Below are 25,355 nucleotides of genomic sequence, written 5' to 3'. Positions count from 1 at the left end.
TGCATAGGCCGTTCTAAAGACTTCTCTAGCGATAAAAGCATAATTGTAAAAGACCCTCTTCAGAGCTTTCATCCCAGTTATTATGACACAAAATTGCAGAGACACTGAATATTTGGGTTCTCGTCTGCAGCAAATCTTTAACCAAACCTCAGTAGTTTCAGCCTTTCCCATCACTGTGTTCTGGATGCTCTCAGCTCCATTTGGGGATTGAAACAGCTGCACATGATGAGTCTCTGCTCATCTGGAAAACAGAGTTGCCCCTGCATTTTTTTTTTTTTTTTTTTTTTTAATGTACCCAAATACGTAAAAGGAGATTGTTCTGGCTAAGAAGAAGAGAGCAGATGTGCAGTGATGAAGGCTTTCCCAGCCGGGCTGTGCTGCGGGCCGGGAGCGCAGGGCGATGTCCCGGGGCTGCATCCCCCCCGGGCCGGGAGCGCAGGGCGATGTCCCGGGGCCGCATCCCTCCCGGGCCGGGAGCGCAGGGCGATGTCCCGGGGCCGCATCCCCCCCGGGCTGGGAGCGCAGGGCGATGGCCCGGGGCCGCATCCCCCCCGGGCCGGGAGCGCAGGGCGATGTCCCGGGGCCGCATCCCCCCCGGGCCGGGAGCGCAGGGCGATGGCCCGGGGCCGCATCCCCCCCGGGCCGGGAGCGCAGGGCGATGGCCCGGGGCCGCATCCCCCCCGGGCCGGGAGCGCAGGGCGATGGCCCGGGGCCGCATCCCCCCCGGGCCGGGAGCGCAGGGCGATGTCCCGGGGCCGCATCCCTCCCGGGCCGGGAGCGCAGGGCGATGGCCCGGGGCCGCATCCCCCCCGGGCCGGGAGCGCAGGGCGATGGCCCGGGGCCGCATCCCCCCCGGGCCGGGAGCCCCCGCTGTCCAGCTGGGATCTGCCTCCTTGACCTGAACTTGTCGATGCCCTCCCAGCGCTCATTCCTTCGCTGACTGAAAGCTGCACCGAATTCCTCACATGTGGCCTCAAAACCAGGCATGGACTGCAGGGAAGGGTGAGGCTCGGGTTTCCTCTGGAAGGGCCTTTCTCAGCTGACACACAGCGTGGCTTGACTAGGAAAACACGGCTTGTGTAGAATTCTGATGTTTTCCATGACGGTGGAAATGTGTGAAATACTAAAATCAGGGAGGATGGTTGGTGCTGGGGAAGGGACTCCTGTCCCATGAAGTTGCTGAATTGGAAGAGTTTCTGCTTCTTGTTACTGGAGGTACAACACAAGATAATCCAGGGAAGTTTTCCAGCTCTGCTGAAGCTCCTGATGACGGGAATGGGGCTCATCCACAGCCAAGCCCGTGTCTGGTTATGAGACACCACAAAGATAAATTTGCACAGAAGTCTGGGAAAAATGACAAGCAGAGAACACAACACAGAGTTATTGTGCAGATGTTGTTTTGCAGTTCATCCCACTCAGATGAGGTTTCTCTGTTACCTGCCAGCCTGGGAGAAGCAGCAGCCACACGTTAAGTTCTTGGCCACTATTCTGGGTCTCTGAAATGTTTTCTGTCTCCCTTCCTCCTTCAGAATCATTTTTGTGCCAGCAGGAGAAGGCGCTTAGGTGCAGGATTCTGGACAATTCACTTCTGACCTTTTGAAACAGTAAATATGGAGTGATTTTTTTTTTGTCTGTTTAATATATCTATTGTTTTATTATCTTCCATGGCTTAAAGTTTTAATTCTGCCCATTGAAATGTAATTTTATGGAGCAATATGAGCCGGAGGCAGAATCTTCACTGCCATCAGGACCCAAATGGTAAATAGGCCCTTTCTCTAATTTGTGGGATGTGCTATAACTCAGTTTGAATGTTGAAAGGAAATGGGCCTCCAGGGGAGTCTGGAGCACTGTTCATTCAACTTCTAATTAAAGTTTTCCCCTCTCAAATTTCACTTTATTTTCCGGGGCTTTTGCTCCATGATGATTATTAACATGTGTCCCATGGCCAGGAAATCATTATCCCCTTCCCCATCGCAGCCTCTCCGCGGTCCCTGCTGCAGCGGAGCCGCAGCGATGCTGCCGGGGCAGGGCAGAGCGGCCGGAGCCGGGAATCCTTCCAGGACACTTTGATCAGACACTGCTGCTGGCGGACAGGATCCAGTCCAGGATTTCTTCCAGCCTATTCTTCACGTTTCGGGAGCCCAGGCCAGCTCCGGCTTCCTATTCCTACTCCAGCAGCCTTATCTTTTTGGGGGCAGGAGTTGTTAGCACAGTTTATCTTGCTCGCTTCGAGTCCTCCCTCAGCTGAGACATGCACTCCGGTGCCGCCTGCTTTTTTTTTCCCCTCTCTCTCTCTCTTTTATGTTTTCTACTTGTTGTTTTTCTTTTTAAATGTGTCAAGTGAAGAGTTCCTCTTCCCCCCTCTCCCTTTCCACTCCAAAGAACCACCCTCGAGTTCATTAAAACGCTGGGACTGCTCCGCTCCAGTGCCAGAGGGGAGAGCGAACCTGTACAGCCTGCATGTGTGTGTGTGTAAAATAGATCCAAAAATGTCCATGAACAGCAGGAAAAGTTCTGGGAGACCGTCCTACTACTACCGACTGCTCCGGAGGTCACGACTTCAGAGACAGCGCAGCCGATCCCGCAGCCGGAGCAGGCTTAGCAGGGGTAATTGCGAGCTCTTTCCTTGCCGCGCACAGCCCGCGCCGTAGGTAGGTGAGGATGAGGGTGAGGATGAGGATGAGGGTGAGGATCAGGGTGAGGGTGAGGATGAGGATCAGGGTGAGGGTGAGGGTGAGGATGAGGATGAGGGTGAGGGTGAGGATGAGGATCAGGGTGAGGATGAGGGTGAGGATGAGGATCAGGGTGAGGGTGAGGGTGAGGATGAGGATGAGGATGAGGATGAGGATGAGGATGAGGGTGAGGGTGAGGATGAGGATGAGGATGAGGATGAGGATGAGGATGAGGATGAGGATGAGGGTGAGGGTGAGGGTGAGGGTGAGGGTGAAGGTGAGGGTGAGGATGAGGATGAGGATGAGGATGAGGATGAGGATGAGGATGAGGATCAGGGTGAGGGTGAGGGTGAGGATGAGGGTGAGGGTGAGGATGAGGGTGAGGGTGAGGATCAGGGTGAGGGTGAGGATGAGGATGAGGGTGAGGGTGAGGATGAGGATGAGGATGAGGATGAGGATGAGGATGAGGATGGGGGTGAGGATGAGGATGAGGATGAGGGTGAGGATGAGGATGAGGGTGAGGATGAGGATGAGGATGAGGATGGGGGTGAGGATGAGGATGAGGATGAGGATGAGGATGAGGATGAGGATGGGGGTGAGGATGAGGATGAGGATGAGGGTGAGGATGAGGATGAGGGTGAGGATGAGGATGAGGGTGAGGATGAGGATGAGGATGAGGATGAGGATGAGGATGGGGGTGAGGATGAGGGTGAGGCGGGCCGGGAGCCGGGCCGGGCTCTGCACAAGGTCAGTGTGCGAGGGGCTCGGGCCAGGCGTGCCTGTGGAACCTCCCGTGTGCTGCACTAACCGAGGCTCCCACTAACCACAGCTTTCGTGCTATTATGGGAACTGCTCCGAGCTGTTTGGAGGCCTCATTGATGCTTGGAAAGCTGTGCTTAGGAGATGGTGTCTCTCTGCAGAGATCTGTTGCTGGAACTTCTTGTTCTTCGTGAGCCGAGTGTCACCAGGGGGTTGAGATGACAAAGCTGAAAACAGTTTAGGGGTAGGTTTTTCCAAAGAGCCTAAAGACTATGCTCCCGAGGCATTGCAGAAACCTGTGGGACTTGAAGCCCCAAATCACTTTTGCACTTTTAAAAATCCTGCTCTAAAAGGGCCTATTTGTCCTCATCAGCAGGAGGGAGGTCCACTGAGGGGTGCTTCTGTAGCCCATTCCTTCTACTGGAGGCAGCAAGTGACCCAGTTGCATTTTTAAAACAAGCTATTCTGCCTTTCTCTTCTACCATGAAATAACTGTTGGTTCTTTTCCCTGTCGTTAAAGCAGCCAAAAAGTGGGAGTATGTGAATGTTTTCCTATTGAACTTTTTCAGAAAGGAGGGGAGAGTGTTGTGTTTGCCCTCCAGTCTGGCAGTCCTGGTGTATTTATCATGCTGTGAGCCTAATCAAAGCCATTAACTGAAAATAATTCTCTCTTTCTTGTTATTGTGTGAATAAAAAGCACAACTGCAATTTTACATCAGGTGTCTGTGCAAATCCAGGCTTGGACTTGTCTCACTGCAGTTAATTCTGATTTACAAAGCAGATTTTCAACTTGACTCTAGTGCTGCAAGGTTTAGCTCAGTGCAATGTCCTCTTTCCTCTTTTTCTGGCACTCAGGATGATTTGAAGGATTTTGAATCATTGCTGAGAAAACAATAGGAAGCTAAATCAGTCCCTGAGTTTCAGCTTTTCCTTTAAGCAGACAATGGTTTTCTTTGCATGATTTTTTTTGTTGTTTTGCCTGTCAGCGAGGAGTGTTTGTAAACTCCCAAACGTGTCCCAGTTCCCTTTCCCTCTTTATTTGTGTGCTGTGTAAAACCAAAATATTTTACTGTCATTTCAGTTACTGTGACAAACTAAATGTGTTTAGTTTGGTTTAGGTAACCCAATGTGAACTTAATGGCATCATTTGTCAGGAACACGAGGAATATACAGGCAGATTTGATGGAAATGGGAATCAGCCCGAAAGTTTGTAAGAAATTGGATTTGAACCAGCTGAAATCTTGTTGCTGTTGATCTCTCCTGGAGTATTTTGTGTTGTTTCTGAGATCCTTGCCTCTCAGCACCAGCTGAGCTCCTCTTATCTGTAAATCTGAAAGGGATTTGCAAAGCTGGATGAGAGTTTTCTCTTTATTTTTGATCTGTTTTTGTTGTGCAGTGGTGGTGTCACACAGCAGGTCAGAGGGGGCTTGGTCCAGGCTGGGCAGGGTGATGGAAGTTCTGGAATCATGCAGGAATACTTTCCTTAACAGTTTTGTTCCCACTGGAAGGCTGATGAACTGTAGGGGTCTGGGGGCTGTGGAAAATGCAGAAATCAGAAGGAGATTCTAGATTTTGGGAGGTGATGTAATGCTGAATTCAAACCCTGCAAGTCTGGAGGAAGGAGGGAGCAGAGGACCCCTCCTCAAAGGCTGATATGCAGTGAGGTTTGCTGCCTCTGGCTGGGATTCTCAGAGATCAGGAATCCTTAGTGGGAGGTTGCCATAAATTCAGGCAGACTGGAGTTACTTCACAGGAATTGGCAATGTCTGGTTTGCCATGTGTGTGTTTCCCAGACATGCTCTTGGCACTTCCTGCACTCTGCAGTCTCTAGACCCTTTACCAAGATCCCCACTGGGCTCAGGTGAGCCTGTGACTCCAGTGGAGGAGCAGTGATACCTGGAAGTTGTTCTTTTCCAAGGGGTGTCACTTCAGCAGATGCTTTTGGACAGGGAGCCTGCTGGGGGTCAGGCAATCCTTACACCTTTACCAGGGAAGAGGAGATCTCTGCTGGCACAGGATCCTGTCCCTGTGTAGGACCATGCCCTGTGTTCCTGCCCAGGAACAGCAGGAAAAGTCAGGCTGGGGTTACAGCTTGCACAGCTCTGGGAGGGCTGAGACCCAGTTTGGGAAATGGGTTTTGCTTCCTGAGGTACAGAGAGAGCCACTCCCTCAGGAGTGGTGCTTTCAGCTGGGCAAAGTGAGCAGAATTTGCATTTTCTGTGCAAGGATCTGAGGGAAGGAGGGGAGAGCTTTGTGTTGGGACTCCAGATGGAGCCAATCTGCTGCAGTGTATGGAAAGATGTCCAGGACTTGGAGCTGTTGGCAGTGACAGCAGCTTGTTCAATAGCTCATGTGATGGCATCCTCTGTTCTGGAGCTCTCTGGTCAGCCCTGGTGCCTTTAACACATTCATCACATTTCAGTGTGTTTGCCACTCTGCCCCTTTGGGAGGCCCAGGCTGCAATATCTGAGCAGTGACACTGGTGAGGAGGCAAAGCTGCTCTGAGGAGGCTCCTGGGATCCTCCAGCATGCTAAAACTGTGGCTGTCTGGGAGTGGGTAAAGCAGACAGGCTTCACTGCTCTGGTAATCTCTGCTGGAGTGAGGACAGGGCCTGAAACCCCTGGCTCTGCTCTCCAGAGAGTCAGGACACGCTGCAGGTAAACATTAGTTAGATAAAAAAACGACCTGCAGAACTCCTGGACCATCTGTTCAGCTCAGAGATGTGTGGGACTGCAGGAGGAATCATGGCAATAATTATAATTACTCCCAGGTGACACATCTGATGATGTGGAAGGTACTTGGGAGAGGTAGGGAAGAGAGGGGAGAAGGGGAATTTTCAGTGACAGCAGCACCTGCTTGTGGCTGCACTTGGGTCCGTGGCTTTCTTCAGGATCTCTCTGCTCCTCCTCACTCATGGACACAATGAAGGAATTGGGGATCGGTGGGAAGTGTTGTGAAAATTCTCTTTGCTGATAGAAACCGCTCATGGTACTCCATTCCCAGTCCCATCTCTGAGCCAAATGCAGCTTTGGCTTTGGGGCTTTCTTGTGTAAAGCTCTGCAGGCAACCAGTTGGCATCAAAGCCCTGAGAATCTGGGAGCACTGGAGTTCTGATCTTGAAGGTTTAACGTTCCTGATCCTTCTGCCTCTGTCAGCCTCGGACAGAAATGTCTTGCTCTGTGTTCTGTTTATCACAGATGCTTTTAAGGTGTTTTATGAAAAGGATTTTTATTAAACAGGCTTTCTTCTTCCTTTCCTTTGATGGCTGCTGTGAAGAGAAAACTGACTGATCTTCAGCAAAACCCAGAATTTCAGTGCACCAAACACTGAGCTGGGAGGCCAAGGTCAGGCTGGGGTTTTTTCTCAGCACAGGCTATTCAGATACACATCTGTTGAAAACAGCTGGAATTTAGTCTTTCTCTCTCTGTTTGATGAAATCAAAACCTTTTAAGTGATAAATGAGAGATCTTATAACCAAATAATCAATACCTTGGAGGTTCAGGCACTCGCCTGGGACAAGGGAAGCAGTGCCTGGAAATTGTCCCAGCACGTCCCAGAGTGACATAACAACTAAGGAGGTTTTGTTATATTTAAAGCCAACTGAAATTGCACTCACCTCTCACTAATATTTCCTGGCTGAAAATCTGTTCTGCAGCACATTAACAAAATGTGATGTTGGACAAGGAATGCCACATCTAATTTCTCCCTTTCCACCTCTTCAGGATTTTGTTTTTCATTTAAGGACTGGGAGCAGGCAAGTGAGTAGCCCAGTAATAAATATTAGCAATAGGCTTGGCTGTTGTTTTTTTCCAAGGGTGGTGTCTTTTAAATGCCAGGAAAAGGAGACCTTCCTGCTTTGCACTTTTTAATGATCATTGCTTTGTTTTTCAAGTCTCTTTTGTGGCATTTTCTGTTTCAACACAGAAGTCCTGCAGTCTTTCATTGAAATTTTAACAGCATGGCTGACAGATGCCCATAGAAAAGATATGCAAAATGTTTAAAGCTGTGCTGTTTATAGGAAATATTCACTGGCAGCTGTGCTATTTTTAGCACCAGTACTCCAGCTGAGACTTTGCTGTGTTTGTTCAATGCTTCATTGTCTAGTAAAAATCGAGACGAAATTTAATGACTTGGGAAGTGGTGCGTGATGGAGAAATTCTGAAACTGTTTTGATTCTAAACAATGCTTAAATCTCAGAATCCCTTTAATAAGCGAAAATTTAGAGTGAATTTATTGCAGGCAAATTTATTGGACTGACCCTTCAGCAGGAGTGAGGTGGCAGCAGTGCCTCAACTCCCTTTGCTCCTACAGCCAACCCTGACCTGCCCCACCTCCTCCAGACACGTCAGAAATGCAGGAACATCCACACTCACTGAGTGTTCTCTGGGAGAAATTCTACGAGATCAGAAATGAATCAAGTTGTAAAAGTTCCCCTGGGAGACCCCAGTGGGAATCTCTGAGGAGAACTGTCACTTTTTGCTCATCTTTTTCTTTATCTCTGTTTCCAGCCCTCTCCTCTGGTAGTCGCCTCCTTTCCCCTGACAGGGCTCCTGAGAGGGGCTGACTGCTCTGAGAGGAATTAAGTAGCAGATTTGCTCTCGAGTAATGCAGAATGAGTTTTTATCTACAAGCCATAGGTACTAAATGAGAAAGAGGTTAAAAACCCTGGTCTGAGTCCAAACTAGAATTGCTTCCAAAAACATGCTTCGAGGGGTTTCAGCAGACTTTTCATGATCACTCATGTATTAGAGTAAGTTTGTCTCCTTACAGCTGTGGCAGTCCAAACAATTTAGACACAGAGCTGCCTTTTAAAGCTTTTAAACCTGTATTTCCCTTGAAGGTCTTCTAGTGTGCCACTAATCCCTTAAGTTATTGCACTGAAGGCACTCTCTAATCCTTTAATTCACTCTGCTCTCAATAGAGATGGGAATGAGCTGGGTCAGGGAACGTTCTCATTTGGGCTTTATCAGTTTTGCTTTTTTCAGCTCAGACACTGCTGAGGGTGGTTTGCTTTCCTTTGCACCCCAAAAAATATTTTAGTCAAACACTAATTGTTCATGTGTATGCTTGTGAAAAAAGGTGTACTAGCCCCAGAACTCCTGATTCCTTTCACTGGTTTGTGCAGCCCCAGGGTCAGGCTTTTACACTGAGTTCCCTCAGGCCCCTTTGGGAATCAGAGAATGGAAAGATGGATGCCTTTTTGAGAACTGTGAATCCATTCCCCATCTGGAGCCAGTGAGGGTCAAGGAGCAGTGTCAGATAATTTCTGAAAGCTTTTTCCCCCCAGACCTACACAAGAGAGAGATACTGACTAATGTTTCTTTGGTGCTGTAGGTAAAGCTTTGAGGTGATGAGCAATGCTAGACAAGTGGTGTGGTTTTACTAATAAGCATGAACTCTAAAAGACTGGTTAGAGCAACAGATGAATTTTGCAGGTTTGTGCTGTCCATTGGTTTTTTTCCTTGCATGAGGGGCATATTTTTATTGTAGGTCTGGTTTGGAGAGCAGGCTGGGACCACGAGTGGCTCCCAGAGGCTCATTAGGAATCCCAGGCTCTCATAGTGCTCCAGAAGTTCATCTTAAATTGAGCATTGAAGCATTCACTTGGAGGAAAAACATGCCCTGCAATTGTATGGACTTGGAGAACACTGACAAGAGCAAAGACGGCCAGAGTTTTGCTTCATTAACATTTGCACTGAAAGAGGAATCCTCAGATGCTGAGCACTTAATGTTTCCTTTTGAAGAAACCAATTTATGTGAAGTGCAAGTTTCTTTTGTACTATATGTGCTCATATTTTTGGTTTCTTACAGCATTTCTGCATCACTGAATTTCTTTTAAAGTCAGAGATCAAGCCTGGGCTTGTTCTAAAGTGCCCAAATGTGGTAATAGGTGGACTGGTGCAAAATTTGGCGTCTGGAGTTAAATTACAGGATGCTTCTTAAGCTTCTTGGTTTCTATAGGAACAAGTAATAGTCATCCTTCATGATTAAGCAGTGTCCATGGTAACCAAACGAACAAGTTTTAAATGAAAGATATTTTCCCTTTACATTTTTAGCAGTCAAAGGTTACCAGTTATTACCTTTATACCCTTAGACAAGAACACATTTTGATGGGCCTGGTGTGTTTGAAGTGAGAACATTTGGTGTTCATTTACATAACTGCTTCCAGGAGCAGCTACAATTTGGGTGAACACCAACATGAAATTTCAGGGAGTGGAGGGGGTGCATTAACCTCCCCAGGAGGGTGAATGTTGGTCACTAAATTGCTGAATTGTTCTGCAGGGTTGCAGTGTTGCTGTTCAAGTGCCCATTTGCTCCTCAGAGTGACTGCAGGGCAGTAGTGGAGGGAGAAATTCCAACACAGATCTGGCATATTTTTCAGGATGGAAAATGCAAATGTCAGTGTTGGTGTAGGTAAGAACATTCTCCTGCTCTCTCCTGTTTCAAAAATAGGTTGGGAAGTGAAAACACGACTGGTTTTTAATGTTTCTTGTCTCTCCTTGGCACTGGTGTTATTTGCTTGAAAACTGCAGAGAGTGTGTGCAGCTGCCACCTGCAAGTGTTTGCAGAGCAGGTTTGTGGGAGAGGAGCAGAAATACCCACCCACCCCCAGAGGAAATAAAAGGATCAGTCACAATAAATTAGGATTTACATTCCACAATTTCTAATAGTGAAACAATTGCTAAGAGAGTCTGAGCAGGCAGATGGATGGGGAGCAGCAGTGAGCAGGGATGGATTCTCAGCAGTGGTTTGGGCACGGGGTGCATTGCCCAGGTGTGCAGAGCTGCTGTGCCTGCCACAGCTGCCTGTGCACACACACATCCACACATAGCAAAGGCACAACATCTGTGGGAAAAAGAACACTCATTTTCTAAGCATTTTCTTCTATTAGTGCACATTGAAGTGCAGGAGACTTGTTTCTGAACTCTAAGGCCTCTGCATTTACATTTGGAAAAGCAGAAAATCCCTCTCAGCTGTCCCTAACCCTCCCTGACAGAACAATGGTTCCACACTTTGCTATTACTGCTGCTTTGAGTTAATTCCTGTATTTTGGTGGCTACCAAAAATCACAGCCATCCATTGCTTAAATCCAGTATTCTTCTGTGCTTCCAGTGAAACTGTCTCCTAAATAGCCAGTGTTAAATCCCAACCTTCTGCTTTCCTGAGCAGAGTTAAGGTTCCTTGGCTGTGACAATCTGAGGTGGGAGAGCTGGCTCTGGGCATTGGGACTCTCTGAGCTGCTCTGAGAGCCACAGGCACCATGTGAAATTCAAATCTTAATGTTTGGTCTATTATGCAGATGGATGTGAACAGAGATACGTGTGTGACCCCATTTATCTCTCTAATGAAGAGCCATCAATAGAACATCTGTTTCTTTGCTGTAGAAGATGAAACCTCTGATGAATCATGCTTATAAATTAAGTATTTATTTATTTAATTTGCATTTTACCAGTACAGACCTGTTCCAGCAGCCACCATACACGGCTGGAAAAATGGCCTGGGAATTAACTGAGTGAAGTTTTCATTTCTCCTGAGGATGTTTCACGAGCAGGGAGCTGCTGTGGCCTGCTCAGCTCAGCTGTCTGAGTCAGCTGTGGGGAAAAGCCCCCAACCAACCTCCCCTGGCAGGGGACAGCCCCAGCCCTGCCCTGGGTGGGGTGTCCAGGTGACAGCTGCAGTGACAGGGACAGGGAGTGTGGAAGCTTCTCCTTGCCCTCAGATTGCCTCTGTGGATAAAGTGCTGTAAGAAAGCGCCTGGTGACAGAGCAAAATCTTTGCAGGAAGGTTCAGCATGATGGATGAGCCTAATTTAAATCTCCCCAGAGCTGACTCCTTGTTCTCCACACTCTGTGTTGCTTGTCTTTATCATCACATGGGAGGAAGCTGATGTTCCACTTCACTTTATCATCCTTCCCACTTTAACCAGGCTATTGGCAGTCACCACGATCTGGCCCCCAACCAGGATAGAATTTCAGCTTTTTCTAATGTATTTTTTAAGTCTGAGCTTGATTTCAATTTTGCCCTGGAGAAAAGGCTCCTAATGATGTGCCGTTAGCAGAGGAGGAATTTGTTCTGTGGATATCATAGCAGAGGAAGATAAATATCATACATATTTTATTTCAGAGACTAATAAAGAAAGAATAAAAATACCAAATATATATACACATATCTAGTTTAAAAATACCAGACAGTAAAATGGAGTTTGTACTACAGGCTGCTCTATCAGCATGATTTGCTGTTTATCTTTAGAGAGGGAGGGTCATTTTCTGGATGCCTTATATTCTGTCCCTGGCACCTGAGGACCTGCAGCTGTGCCTTGTGCACGTGGATCTGATTTGGTCTCCAGGCTTGTAGCCCTCAAAAGTTGCTGTATTCTCAGACCCCTCACAGTGAAAATTACCTCAGCTTTCTTTCCCATTAGTGCTATTCTCTTCTTTTTCTTTTTTGCCCTTGGAGAGGGTTTTTTTCCTTGACAAATGCATTTAATCTTTCTCCTCAGGTAAAAGATGAGTTCCCCCTGGATTTCTGGGGGCAGGACTTGCCCTGGGTGTCTGTCAGAGTGCCCGGCTGTGCTGGGGTGTCTCCACAGCAAGGAAAGTGCAGGGAAAGTGCAGGGAAAGTGCTCTTAACTCCGCTGGCCATCGAGTGACCCAGCAGGGAAAGCACAGCTGGAGAATTCCCAGCACTGCAGCTGGCTCGGGGCTGGAGCGCTTGGCCAGCCAAGGGCCTCCAGCTCCATCTAGTGAGGCACTGGGATCGCGGCTGTCACACACATCCCGCTGCTGGGGAGGGCACAGCAGCTTCTCCGGGCTTGGGGGATGGAAATCCCGCCCGAGCTTCCCAGGAGGGAAGGGGCTGCGGCACCCGCACAGCCCGCAGAAAGTTGGGAGAAGAGTTTTTGCTGCTTCTCACATCAAAAAGCAGCTGCTGGGAGAAGAGTTCTCTTAGTGGGTAATAGAGAAAATAGAGAGATAGATACATATCAAGTACTCAGAAAAATAGCAGAGCTTTTTTCAGTACTAGATTGAAGAGCCATTAATAGCACTGGCTCAGGGGCAGGATGAGGAGTATTAAATCCATGATATCCAGGAACCTGACACAGAGATGAGGGAGATCCATTAAAGTGCTCAGCGTGCCGTGGCGAAGGTCAGTGTCACTCCAAATTATTATTTAACAAAGAAAAAGCTTCTTTCAGGAATTCTTAGTCCCACTTTGAGAGAAGATGGCAACAGATTTTAGCTGAGGGAACCAGTGTATTCTGATGTTTTCTGGGATTTGTTTTCTGTATTCCAGCCACTTCTAACAAGGCTCTTCAGTTCACACAACTGTCCCAGCCACCATTCTTGGAGCTGCAGAGAATTCTGTGACTCTAAGTGCTGCTTCAGGTGCCCTTTGCTGCTTTCAGGCAAGGGCACAGTTATCAGAGACACACTGAATGTGGTGCTTTTGTACCACTGAAGTCACCTGTGGGGGAAAAACAGTTCTGGTAAGAAGCTGGGTCAGTTTGGTGTAGACACCCTGGGGGAGCATTAACTACAGGTATAGACTCAGTTGTTTGATTCGAAGTATGTTGTGGCAGAGTGTAGCCCAGAAGGCAAGCAATGATCCCAATTTATTTTTTTGTTCTGTATGTAAACAGTTATATAAGGGGGAAGGGTTTTTACAAGCTGTAGCTCTGTAAACAGTGTCCTTAATTGTCTGGAAAGGTCATGAGAGCATGAGAAAATGTGAAACTATTTCTGCTTGGAGCATGAAATGAGTGGGGAGGAAACCAGAGATTCAGACGTGGAAGAGTTGTGGGTACAGCCAGAGGGATTGCTGGGCTTTATGGAAGTGTATAAATGCATAAGCCAGAGATTCTAAGATGCAAAAAGAAATAATTTTATTCTAACATAAGAAGTGAGGGTGACACAACTTCCCTTAGCCTGGAGAGCACCTCTCTGAGTTCATTAGCTTTGCTTTCAGAGGAGGCTGCTTGTTCAGAGGGCACCAGCACCTGCCCTCAGCTTCTGCTTCATGACCACTTTCATTTAAAAAGCTATTTTATTGCTTAACAAAGCTTTGTCTTTTAATTAATTTTGTATGGTGTTAATATTGCTGTAAGGGATCAGCTGGAATTCGCTGTGGATCTGCAGGGCTCTGGGTGATACATTCAATAAACACTTCTGCAGGTAACTGAACCACGAAGGTGGCCCTGCAGCTGCATTCCTGGGCCAGCTGATGGGAGCAGGAAGGGCTTTCATAACCTTTCACAGCTCCTTTGGCACTGGAAATCAGACATTTTGGCATCTCTGCTTCCCTCTCAAAGTTCTTCACGCCTTGTGAAGAGGAAAGTTGGCTCAGCTCAGTGTTTATTTTCTGTCCTTGTCTATTCTGTTTTTTAAAAGTGCTTGTATTTCCTTCCAAATCCCCATTTGGATTCAGACTAAAGATCTGTTTTTTTTGCTGGGCTCCTGTGGCCACCCAAAGCTGTCTGAAATGTAGATTTTTCTGCAGGCTCTCCTGGGTGTGTGGAATCACACAGACACTATAGATACCTATTCTCCAGGGATTGTTCTTAATTCGTAAATGCTACCGTGAGCCATGTTAAATCACTGTCACCTGCCTCCTCCACTCCTCTCTTGGGCTTGTAATAAGAACTTATTAGATAATGCAGAAATTAGAGGAATAACACCTAAATTCATTAAGCAATAAAATTAATTCACGGGCTGTAATTGTATGAGCAGGAGACCGGTAATTCCTGTTCGCTCTGGTTTCGCAGAAACTCCACCCTGGCAGCGCTGGGGCACTGCGATGTCGGGCAGTGCCAGTGGGGCAGGACGGGCAGGAGGAGCTCAGCCCCGCTCAGTGCCGAGCTCGGAGCAGCCTGACCTCCGCAGGGCTCTAAGTTCTGGAGGACTCGGAGCTTCCTGCGTCACCTGCAGACGATCCGGTGAAGTTTTATTGCGCTCCAGAGCCGCCTCTCCGTAGGCAGGTCCCGGCGGTGGCAGCAGGCACCTGCGCTCCTGCCGCGTGTCCCTGCTCGGGCATTCCGCTCATTCCTCTCTCTCTGCTGCCTCTGATGAAGTCATCACCTCTCCTTCTCTCCCTCCCGGCTCCTTCCCAGTGCCATGGCATGAGCGCTGCTCGCCAGCACGCCTTCCTTCTGGTGAGTTCAGGCAGAGCATTTCTCCTCGCTGACTTCTCCCCCGGCGCTCAGGTTGGACCTCCCTTTCTTGTTCGGAGCTGGAGCAGGTTCTTATCAGGAACCAACTTGCTGGGAAGCGCCTGCTTGTTGTTATTCCTTCCAGCGGCCTCGCTTTGCTTTTGTTCACACTGCCTCTTCCACTGGCTGATCCTGGAATTGTGTGAGAGGGGGGAGTGTGAAGAGAAATGAGCAAACAGGAGTTAATGTATTTTATTCTCCATAATGAGAGCATAATCCTGATGATCTCTTGGACTTGTTGGGATTCACAGGAGCAGGTAATGCAAATGGAAGAACACCTCACTTGGCAAGTGAAAAGTAAACAGTAGTAACAGTGGTTTGTGTGTTTCTTGCACATAACAACCTGCTTGGAGCAGTGTCTGAGAAGTGGACTCAAAGGAGGCAATAATGTTGGGTGGGTTAAACAAAAGTTTGGGTGCCAGGAGCTGCTCACAGCCTGTTCTGCTGCTGCCCTGGAGGAACTACTGTGCTGCTTCATAATGATTCCACTGCCTGAAAAACAGGCATGGAAAACTGGAGTGAGGATTGATTGTTCTGTCAGTTCCAGTGCCTTGAATTAGTTAACAAATCAAATGTGTTTATTACTGTACAAAAGAGTTTCAGAAATACTCATAAGCCTGAGGTCCTAAATTAATGTGCAGTGTTTGCAGTGTTGTGTGTCCTCTTGGCAGTGGGATATGTTCAACTTAAAAACCTTCTGGTGCCTTCCACAGCCAACAATGTTGGCCCAGCTGTGGGGATAACCTGGGAGAGCTTTCAGGACCTTGATAATTTCAAGAAAATTTTGCTTTGAAGACCTAACTCTGCACAGGAGCAAACCCAAACCATTGCAGCCTTCTGTAAATATTTGGGAAAGCAGGAAGCCCTGTTGTTTGTTTCTCTCTCTCCTGTGTTGTATAACGTGGGTGAGCCCTGGGCCCTCTGTGCTATTGAGAGGTGACACAAAACTGCCACAGAGTCTGTCCAGAGAGGTTGGGAGGAAAAGGCTGAAATCAGACACTGAATCTGATCTCTTGTAGCCTGCTTATTTTATGCACAAGTGGGCGAATTTGACAGAAATCACAGAAGATAAGGCTGGAAGGAATTTCAGGAGCTGTTTGGTGTCTGTCTGCCCTGCAGAGGGGAGGGAAGGAAGGAACAAGCCGAGGTTCATTGTCCCTGCACCTCGCTGGGCAGGGAGAGCTCTCCCTCTCTGGGCCATCAGTTCCAGTGTGTAACTGTCCATGGCAAGATGGGAATGTTTCCAGTGCCTAACCCAAATATCTTCTGCTGCAAATTAAGACATTTCTTTCTCAGCCTCTAGTGACTGTGGAGAGTTTTTATTACTGGCTTGCAGTGCCCTTTTCCATGGCTCTGGGCTTGCTGTGGCAGCATGGCTGGTCCCAGGCCCTGGGCAGAGTGACCCAGCCTGGGATGGTGCCTCCAGCCCTGAAGGAGTAAAAAGGGCACTTAAACCTTTATATATTCATACTGCTCACCATGTGAAGCTGTTCTGTACATTCCTGGAGTTACTAATTTACCTGTAAGCTATTTTTATTAACCTTTAAAACAAACAGCTCCCCCCACATCCCCCCCAACACCCACACCCACCCCTCCTTCTGGTTATTTCTGGTTTCTTACAGAGGGTTTTGTAACGTGTCTCTCCTGCAGTGAACCCCACAGTGCTTAAACGGAGCTAAAATAGAGATCTGACTCCAAACATTTTATAAACCAGAAGTTTAATAATTATAGAAGGTTTTAGGTGCTAAGCCAGCTCCGAGTTTGGGCTGGGGTCACATTGATGTGTTTGCTGGCTCTGCTTGGGGTATATTTTGATGATGAAGTAAGAAGCTAAGTTGGGGGGTGTTGCCCCAGTACTGGTGTGTTCCCTTTGGTGCTGAGCAGTGTTTGGGGCTGGGGAGCACGATGTGAAAGTAATTTCTTGTAGCTGCCTTTCACATAATGCCATCGTTCCTGTTTTCCAGCCAGGTGTGTGAGAAATGCTTTAAACAAGGTTGATTTTTTCCAGTCATTAAGAAAATGCAAAGCAGCTTCTTCAGTTGTCATCTTGAGCTCACTTTCAAAATGCTATAGTCAAGTAGTTTCTTTATGACAGTCCACAAACAAAAGAAAGCTCAAAGGAATGGGGTGGGAGCCTGAATCTTCTGAGAGAAGATGACACCAAAGGGTTTTACTGCTTGAGATTCAAAGTGCAGCTTTCTGCAGAGAAAGTGCCCCAGACATGTGAAGGCTCAGCTGAAGCTGGGAAGGCAGTGAGCTGCTGGTTGGGGCTGGCTGAGTTTCACACAGGTTATGTGGAAACCAAGGAAAATGTCACTGAGCCAGCACCTCACCCCATCCATGGCTGGAATCTCAATCTGTTCTTTTGGAATAGTTTAAGAGACATCTCAGGAATTGTTGGGTGGGATTGCTGGTGTTATTTGTTTCTTACAGTCAGGCTTTGGCAAGGGCAGAACCTTTGCTGAGGAGACAACCTCCATGGAAATGCTTGGCTAAGGAGGACTCTGGGATGGTTTTGGGAAGGGTAGCTTGGTACAAGGTCTGAGCATCACTGAATGGCAGCTTGGAAATAAATCTGTTTTTCTGAGTTCCATGGGGCTTTGAAAGAGGGTTTGTGAACTGAGGAAACATCACCTGGCAATGCTGTAGCTGACCTGTCCTAACATCTTTCTAAATCTCCTCAGTGTTGAGCATAGCTGCTAATTTTGCGTTTTCAGTCCTCTCCCTTCCTTGCCAGTGGGGAAGGAGGTAAGTATTCCTATCCTCCTCTTATACTTCAGCAAAAGCAGGATTTAATGATTTTTTTTCTGGTTCCAAAGCAAATTGCTAAAGGAATTAGAGAGGTAACTTAAGCATCCTGTGCCTCTAACCCCATTAGCAGTTTCCCCGAGGAGGATCAAATCCACAAGTGCAGCGATCTGTACCTTGCATATAATTCTCACTCATCTCAATACAGTTCCTGTTTACTCATCTGCAGACTGGAAATAATGATAATGCCAACCTGTCAGGCATCATCTGAAGCTTATAGTTGTATAAAAAATGCTAATTGTTGAAGGTGAAAGTCCTGCTGGTGGAATGCTGTTCCAGGCAGCTCGAGGAGATGCGAGTGGAATCCATGGGGTCGTTGTTCTGGCTCATTCATCTCGGGAGGAGACTGCACATCGTGCACGGCCTGCTGGCGTTGCTGTGCTGTCCCTGTGCTGCTGGGTTGGTGACTGTCCCTTGTTTTGTGTCCCCAGAGTCCCCCCCGGAGCGGTGCGGGCAGAGGCGCAGCATGCCCAGCGGCATCGCGGAGAAGAGCCCCGGCATGGAGCCCGCGGCCACCACGCCTTTCCGGGTCACGGTCAGTGTCAGTGTCTCTCCTTCTGCACTGCTGGGCAGCCTCAGCAGCAGCCTGGGGGCTCACCCTGAGAGAGAGGTGCTGGGTGTGAAACCGGGTGTTTATTTGTGTGTGGGGAAATGGGTGCTCTTAGGTGCTGTTATAGCAACAAGCAGCTGTCTGATGTGTCCTGGTAGAGCAGCAGGGCTTGGATGGAGTCTGGAGCTTTACCTGGGTGAGTTTCCTGGAGAGGTTTCCTTTGTGAGTGCTGGTGCAGTGTGTTCCTGTGTGCATTCACATGTCTGCAGCTGTACAGTGTGTGCTCCCACTCCTACAGAGGGAAAATCTCCTCTAGAGGAACCTGTCATTAACTCACAGGACACCTGCCAAGCTGGGATTGCCCAGAGCTGGGATCCTGTCCCAGCAGGAGCCTGGAGGAGCCATCCACTTTTTCCATGGCTTCAATCCCTGTGCTTTAGATGTCACTGGTTGTTCATTACCGTGACTAACAGTGGTGTTGGTGCTCCATGGGAAGGGCACTGCTGTGCCCATTGACCCCAGGAATGGGAGCTGTCAGTGCTGAGCCCTGGCTGTCACTGCCCAGTGTCAGAGTCAGAGCAGTGTGAGGAGTGTGAGCTCAGACTCTCTCCCCACTCCCTGCACACACCAGGGGTCTGGGCTGCCTCTCATTGCACACAGCTATTTTTATTCAGCTTTGCTCCATGGAGGTTTTCTTTGCAGGCCCACCTTCTTTACAGACTCAGCTGCTGCTTACCAAACTCAGGGAGGCAGAACCAGAATTTCAAAAGAAAGACAATGGTGCAACCTGAAAAAAAATAATCTGAGCACACCCAGTTCACCTGAGAACATTTGCACTGGCAAATGAGTCATGATTAGCAGTTTGGACAAGGAGTTTATTTTATTCTAGAAATTGTTCTTCCAACCATCAGAACCTGTCGATCTCAGTGAAATCGTATCCTTGAACCTGAGACAACTACTGCTGGTTGGTGAAAATTGCAAAACATGATGGGAAAACCCTGATTCTTTACAAGACATAGGAATATTTTTCTTAGTGTCCCTGTAGTCAAAGAAAATAAAGAGCTGTTAATTCCTTTCCAATGGCATATTTCCTGCTTTTTTGGTGTTTAGAGAAGATATTCCAGCTTTGAGCAGGTCAGCCCCTGGTGGTGGAACAGCTGATGTGGGATGCAGTTCTTTGCTTTGAGCAGCTCTGTTACTCAGTGTGGATTAAATAAGGGCAGCCATCACACGGGTAATGGATGACATTTGTCTTCTCTGAGTTCAAATCCACCCTCATCTCATTTCTCCCCTGCTCCCCCTCCGAGTGTCACTGCATTAATATGAATGGCTTCATTAGGTACAGTTGGTGCTGCTGCCCAGCCTTCAGCAGATGTCTGACTTTAGAAATATATTCCCCTCACCTTCCTTCATTAACCAGAGGAACATTAGCAGTCAGTCCACTCCAGCCACTGGGAATAGTAATTAGTGCCTTAGTTTAGTGGTAATGGGATTATTACTTTTGAGCCTGCTGTTGTAGGTTTGGAAATTGTAAGCTTTTCATATTTTACAGCTGATTGTTCTTCCCTGACATCTCCATCCTTCTGCTGTTGAGTCTCCAAGGGCCTGGGAAGCTCAGGAACCATTGGATTCTGCTATTTTGGCAGTGTTACACTCCCAGTTGCTTTCTTTCATTTCAAAACCAGAGCAAAATAGGGTGGAAATTTGGGACCTTCCTTTGGGAGTTCCCTTCCCATACAGAAGTCTGCCAGGCAGGTTACAGATAATTGGGCATTGTGGTTTTTGAAAACAAGAGCTCCTGGTAGTTTTTGAATTATGGAATATAAACCTTGAAAATCAAGTCTTAAGATTTCTGTATCTTGATATGTGACTTAACTGTTCTTACCCCTTCTCCTAAAATAAATTTTTAATGAATCTTCTTAAACTTGGAAAAATCTCTTCTAGTCCTGGTTATCTCATGCTGTACATGAATTATTTTCCATGTAAATCCCTCTCTTCAGGTCTGTGCTCTCAGAGCTCTGTGCTCTCTGTATGAGCTGATGCAGAATTAGAAATTTGAGGCTCCAACCCAAGTGGTGCCTGAGCTGAGGCCCCTGGTCCTGAGCCTGCTCTCAGAGCCAAGTGTTCAGATTTATTTTGGTCTCCACTTCCAGTGGGCACCTGGCAGCAGCTAGTGATGCTGCAGGGCTGGAGACACCAACGTGTCCCTTCTCCATGGCCTGGTTAAAGCCTTGCTTTAGGAGAATCCAGATAAATATTTTGTCTCTCTGCATTGAATCCCAATAGCTCCAGGTGTGAGATGGGTTAAACCTGAAATTTCTGGGGTATTTTGTCAAACTCAGGGGCCAGAAGCTGGGAAAGTCTGCTGAGTGGAAATGAAATCCCTGACTGTGCCCACCTTGCAGGTGAGCATTTGCTGAGGCTCACTGGGGAGGACTCACTCCCATCCCATCAAGCACTGCCATCTATTGACTCCTTCTGTTAGAGCCCGATTTACTTCATTTTGTAGGAAAATATCTCAGGCCAAGCAAAGTGCAAATTGCCAAAAAACTCGAGGAAGCACCTGTATTCTGTCTTTTACTGGGGAGAATTTAGGATTTCTTTCTCCAGCCCTTTAATCCTCAATTCTCACATTAATAATTTGCTTTCCAGGAGCACCAAAAACACTTCAGTGCTTCTTCTGGTTGAAGCCACATTGGCTCCAAAAATCCCCAAAACCACACCAAAAGAGAGTTTTTCTTCTCCTTGTAACATGCACTTGTTTTCCTGCAGTTTTCCTGCCTGTTTGGGCTCAGTGCACAGCTGAATTTGCAGTGATCCATCATAAGCTACTCTTACAGCATTCCTCCATCTATCCTGGTTTTAATCCTTGATAAATGAAGTATTAAATACTAATGGCAGTAAATGGAAACTCCTGGAGAGATGAAAGTGAAGAGCCCTTCTGCCATTTCTCTTCACTGAACATAATCCTAAATAATGGGATCCCAGTTCAAGCTGCTGTGGACAAGTTACTGAAGGATTTTTTTCCCAAGTTTTTGCCTGTGCATAATATACTCTATTTTCCATTTTAATTTTTTTTTCTGAAAAGCAGTCATGTAAATTATATTATAATGATTTGACTTTGGAGAATTTCTGTTCCTGTATTACGTGGAGTGGGGAATGGCACTTCCCTCGGCATGATCACCCCTCTTTAATTGAAATGTAATTGTTTACTAAACCATTGCAGCTCAAAGGGAAAATTACTGTCATTTTGGTCTGTGGCTGCATACACTAAAGTGCCCCTTTTGCAGGGGTTGAATTTAAGGAGAATAGGAACATTATCACAGATGATATATAAACATAAAGCCATTATCATTAAACTGTCAGCTGCAACTGACTGGATAACCAGTGTTAGTGGCAGCAAGAAATATGGAAATTACTTGGAGAATGTATCTGTCACTTCAGTCACCACTTCTGCAACAGGACATGCTTGGAAGCTTCAGGGTTGGGAGGATTTTAGGGATTGGAAGAAAAATGAGGTCATTTGGAGCCTGTGCAGTTATTTCCAGTGTGCTTGGCAGAGATCAGGTGGCTCCTGTGGCTCTCAGAGGGGCTTGTCAGGTACCCCAGCAGCCAGACCTTGTACCTTGGGCATCCTTTGTGCATGGATTTCCAGGCTCTCCACAAAGGTGCTTCGTTCTTACCACCCTCATTTTCCAGCTGGGAAAATTGAGGGAGGGAAAACTTAACTAACTCATACTTGATTGTGCTCCAAAGCCCAAAAATACTTCCTGAGCTGAATTTCTTCATTTCTAATTCCCAATCCTGGTGTTAACCACTAGCTAAGCTATTCCTAATTACCTCTGTGAAATCCTCCTCAGTTTCAAGGGAATTAAATATTCTCCAAATTGATGCTGTAATGTGAAAATTAGTAAGTGGGTACCTGGACTCCCAAGTCCTTGTTCCTAGGGCAGAAATGCCTTGATTTTCTTACTTTTTCTGCCAGCATTTCATGTTGTCAAATTTCTAATTGCTTGTTATTTAAATTAGAGCCTTCTGTCTTATTTTTCTAAGTCATCTTATTAGCATAAATCTGTGAGTATTTTTGATCTTTAATTTTTGCTTGTCCTTTATGAGACAGGAGATAAATTCTAGTTAAGGTATGAAGGATAAATTTCATTTTGAAAAAGGGAATCTTTTTTCCTACTCAATTCTCCCTAGCACAGGGGTTGGAAAGTAAACCTGACTATAAAGATATTTTTAATTCTTTGAGTCTGACCTTGCATCTTGAATTTTTTTTTTAAGTAAACCTAGAATTTCCAGTTGGGGAGTACTGGAAGGAGGGACTGTCAGATTTCAGCACATAGCTGCAGTCCAAACCACTGAGGATTTATGATGTGCATCAAGCAGGAGACAAGAATGACAGGATAAAAGACATGGTGCTATGACCTGCTTCACTGAAAGGGGCTCAGCAAGGCAGGCTATGGATTTTTTCCCTTTTTGAACCGAGTGTGTTCCTGGGAGGTCTCTTTGTCAGAGCCTGCAGCTGTAGAAGGACAGTTTTAGAGAAAAGAAGAGCACAAGGGCTCATCAACAGCTTAATTCACACATGGAGGCCACTTCTCTACAGAAGTGTGAATGATCCTGGTGTAGTTTTTGTGGGGTTCTGGCCTGCTTTTAATTGTTGTCACACTGGGGTGGTTGGACAGCAGAGGGTTCCTGGGGCAGGGCTGGCTCTGCTGTGGGGCAGGGAGGAGGGGATGGGACCTGAGCTGGTGCTGCTTGTGAGGATCCTCACAGTGCCCAGAGCCCCTGGCTTCACCTGCAGCTCCCACCGAGAGGGAAATGCCACACATCACCGAATTTCTGTGCCCCAACACCTCTGAAATGTGTTCTGGACTGGGGCAGGAGCTCACATTGTTGCTTCCTGTGTGAAGCTTGGGCAGTGGATAAACAGGGAATCTTGTGCATCTGGGGAAGATAAAATCAAATACTGTGTAGTTCTTGGGTAGGAAAGGGGGAAAGAAGTGTTTCAGGAAGTTGCCTGGCTTTGCAGAGGTCTAACTGGCACAATTCCATAGACTTTGTTCAGATATCCAGATGTTTGTACTTTCCCAGCCTCCAAGGACACTGGACTGGTCCCTGTGGGCTGTGTGAAACCCAGGACTCCCAGAAGGGCTCAGGGTACCAGGGTGAGCAGCAGAAAATCCTCAGGACTGAGACAGATTCCTTGAACCAGGAATGAGAAGGGAAGGAGTGAGAAAGCAGCTCCAAACTGCCCAGAAAGCCTGAGCAAGGTTTTGCTGTGTTGTTCTCCTGATTTCATGACTCTCCTCAGATCCCTCCATTCCTCCACTCCTGCAGAAGCAGTGTTGTAGCCAGATGAGAAATACCAACAGCTCCTGTGTGTTTTCATGGAGAGAGCCCATGGGAGGAATATTTAACATTTAGGCAGTAAGTAGGGCTAATAGGAAATGCTAATTCACATTTCATTCTTTTGATCAGTGTATATTGAATGATAATTACAGTGATAGTACTTGGCACTTCTGTAGCACCTTTCATCTGGAGCTGTTAAAGTGTTCTGCCAATCTGAATGAATTCAGGCTTGCAGGCACTGTGGGGTTGCAATTTACCATAATGCCTGAAAATAAATGGGAAACTTAGGCCTGGGAAGATTGTACCACTTTCCCTATCATTCAAAATCTGTATGAAACAGTTGGGGCTGTGCAGTCGTGCTGCTGGTCATCTTACAGGAAACAAAACCAACTCAAGGCATCACTATAAATGGTGAAAGGGGTTTAAACCAGCCAGGTGACTGGCCTTTACTCTCTAAAATATGTTATTTGGTAATTTGACATTAATTTTGGTAATTTGCCAATTCAATATACGCTCAAGTGCTCAGGTGTATTTTTGTTTGAATTCCCCCCACAAAGACAGAGAAACAATCTCAGATTCTCCCTGGATTTTTCAGCAACATACTTGGATCCATATCCATTCTTTAGAGACTTCCGTCTCCAAAGGATGATTTGAACAGAAATGTTCATTTCAAAGCTACTACAAGAAACAATGTGATAGTGTTTCAGTCTCTTCCCTGGAAGCCCAAGTGCAAACAGCCTGGACTAATTGATAGGGAGGCAAATGGACCTGACTGGTTTCATTTCTGTGGAGTGAATGAAAGGCAGAAAGTAAACAAACAAAAGCTTCAATTTGTTTAAACCTCTGGGCAGTGAAAGCTCTCACATTGCTGGTAGCACAGAGAAAAGAGGGCCATTAGAATATCCAACATGACAGTATCCCTTTAATTTGTTTCTGGGTCACAGATAAAGAATTGTCCTGCAGATATGAAAGGTAGGATAATAAACACATTCCATTCTCCCTCTTTCAGTGGCACTGACATTGTGCTTTCAGAAAACAAGACAAAGAGTGGAAGGTATTAACTGAATCTTCTGGAGACTGGAACATGAGTGCCCACTGCATCAAGACCTTAATCTCTGAACTTCTCCCTTTGGGGATTTGTGCTGCTTTAGCTCAGGGATATTTGGTATTTGCTTAAATACTGAATTCACTGCACTGGAATTCATAGAAATCTGTGGCATTACCACAGTTACCCTGAACAGTTTTCAATACATTTATGCCAAGTTTTGTTTTTGAGACAGATTTTTTCTCTAGTTTAGACTGAACACTTCTCCTTAATTGCCAGAACATCTTTTTAGCCATAATTTCTTGGTCTGTCACTGTAGATGGTTCACATGGCACCTGTGGGCTGTGGTAATAACAGGGTGCTGTGACAGGAAATCATGGGAGAGATGTGACCTTGTCCCTGTTGTTCACCCATGGAAGTGGCTGAGCTGTAGCAGACCCGGAGGAGCTTGTGGCCCTCGGCTGCATCGTTTGGAAGTTGTTTTGGAGGTTTCTTCCTCCCCTGCAGATCCCCTCCTGGCATGCCTCGTGTGAGGCTTTCTCCAGGTGGTGACCTGGAGCAGCAGCTCTGATTCCAGCCTCTCCTGTGACTGCACGGACTCAGGACCTGGCAGGGGAGGAACCTGGGATGTGCTCTGGGTGGAGCACGCACGGGAAGATGACAGTGATTTCCAGATACTTTTTTCAAACTTTAGTTGCCATGGAAACAAGATTCCCTTTCTCCTGCATGCTGTCTCTTTTCCTCAGCTCTGCACTCTGATAAGCAATAGGCTGTGTTTGTCCTCCCCACTCTCTTTTTGCCAGTGATATTCATGGCTCAGGCACCAGGGATAATTTGAGAGGGAGCTGGGGAAGCTCTGCTGCTTTTCCTCAGGTGCTCAGGTGTTCCCAGCCCTGGAGCTCTGCCAGAAACTTTCTTGTCTTTATCTTCTTCCATAATTACAGTGGATCATATCTTCC

General features: G+C 46.9%; 1 protein-coding gene across 6 annotated transcripts in view; it reads left to right on the top strand.

Moving 5' to 3' along the window:
- The window catches only part of DAB2IP (DAB2 interacting protein), a 155,975-nt gene that overhangs the window by 29,274 nt on the left and 101,346 nt on the right, over nt 1-25,355 (top strand). For 3 of the 6 annotated variants that reach the window (XM_056504879.1, XM_056504878.1, XM_056504882.1), the window contains exon 2: nt 17,878-17,981. In XM_056504879.1, coding sequence (XP_056360854.1) covers nt 17,878-17,981 — 104 coding nt within the window. Of the gene's footprint in view, nt 1-2,226; nt 2,608-14,408; nt 14,582-17,877; nt 17,982-25,355 lie in introns of those variants that run through there. The other 3 variants (XM_056504877.1, XM_056504876.1, XM_056504880.1) reach the window with 2 other exon arrangements.

This window comes from Oenanthe melanoleuca, chromosome 17, assembly GCF_029582105.1.
Source record: "Oenanthe melanoleuca isolate GR-GAL-2019-014 chromosome 17, OMel1.0, whole genome shotgun sequence".
In the NCBI taxonomy this organism is placed as follows: Eukaryota; Metazoa; Chordata; class Aves; order Passeriformes; family Muscicapidae; genus Oenanthe; species Oenanthe melanoleuca.
The sequence above is the reverse complement of the archived record's forward strand: the minus strand, read 5'-3'. Positions and strand labels throughout refer to the sequence as shown.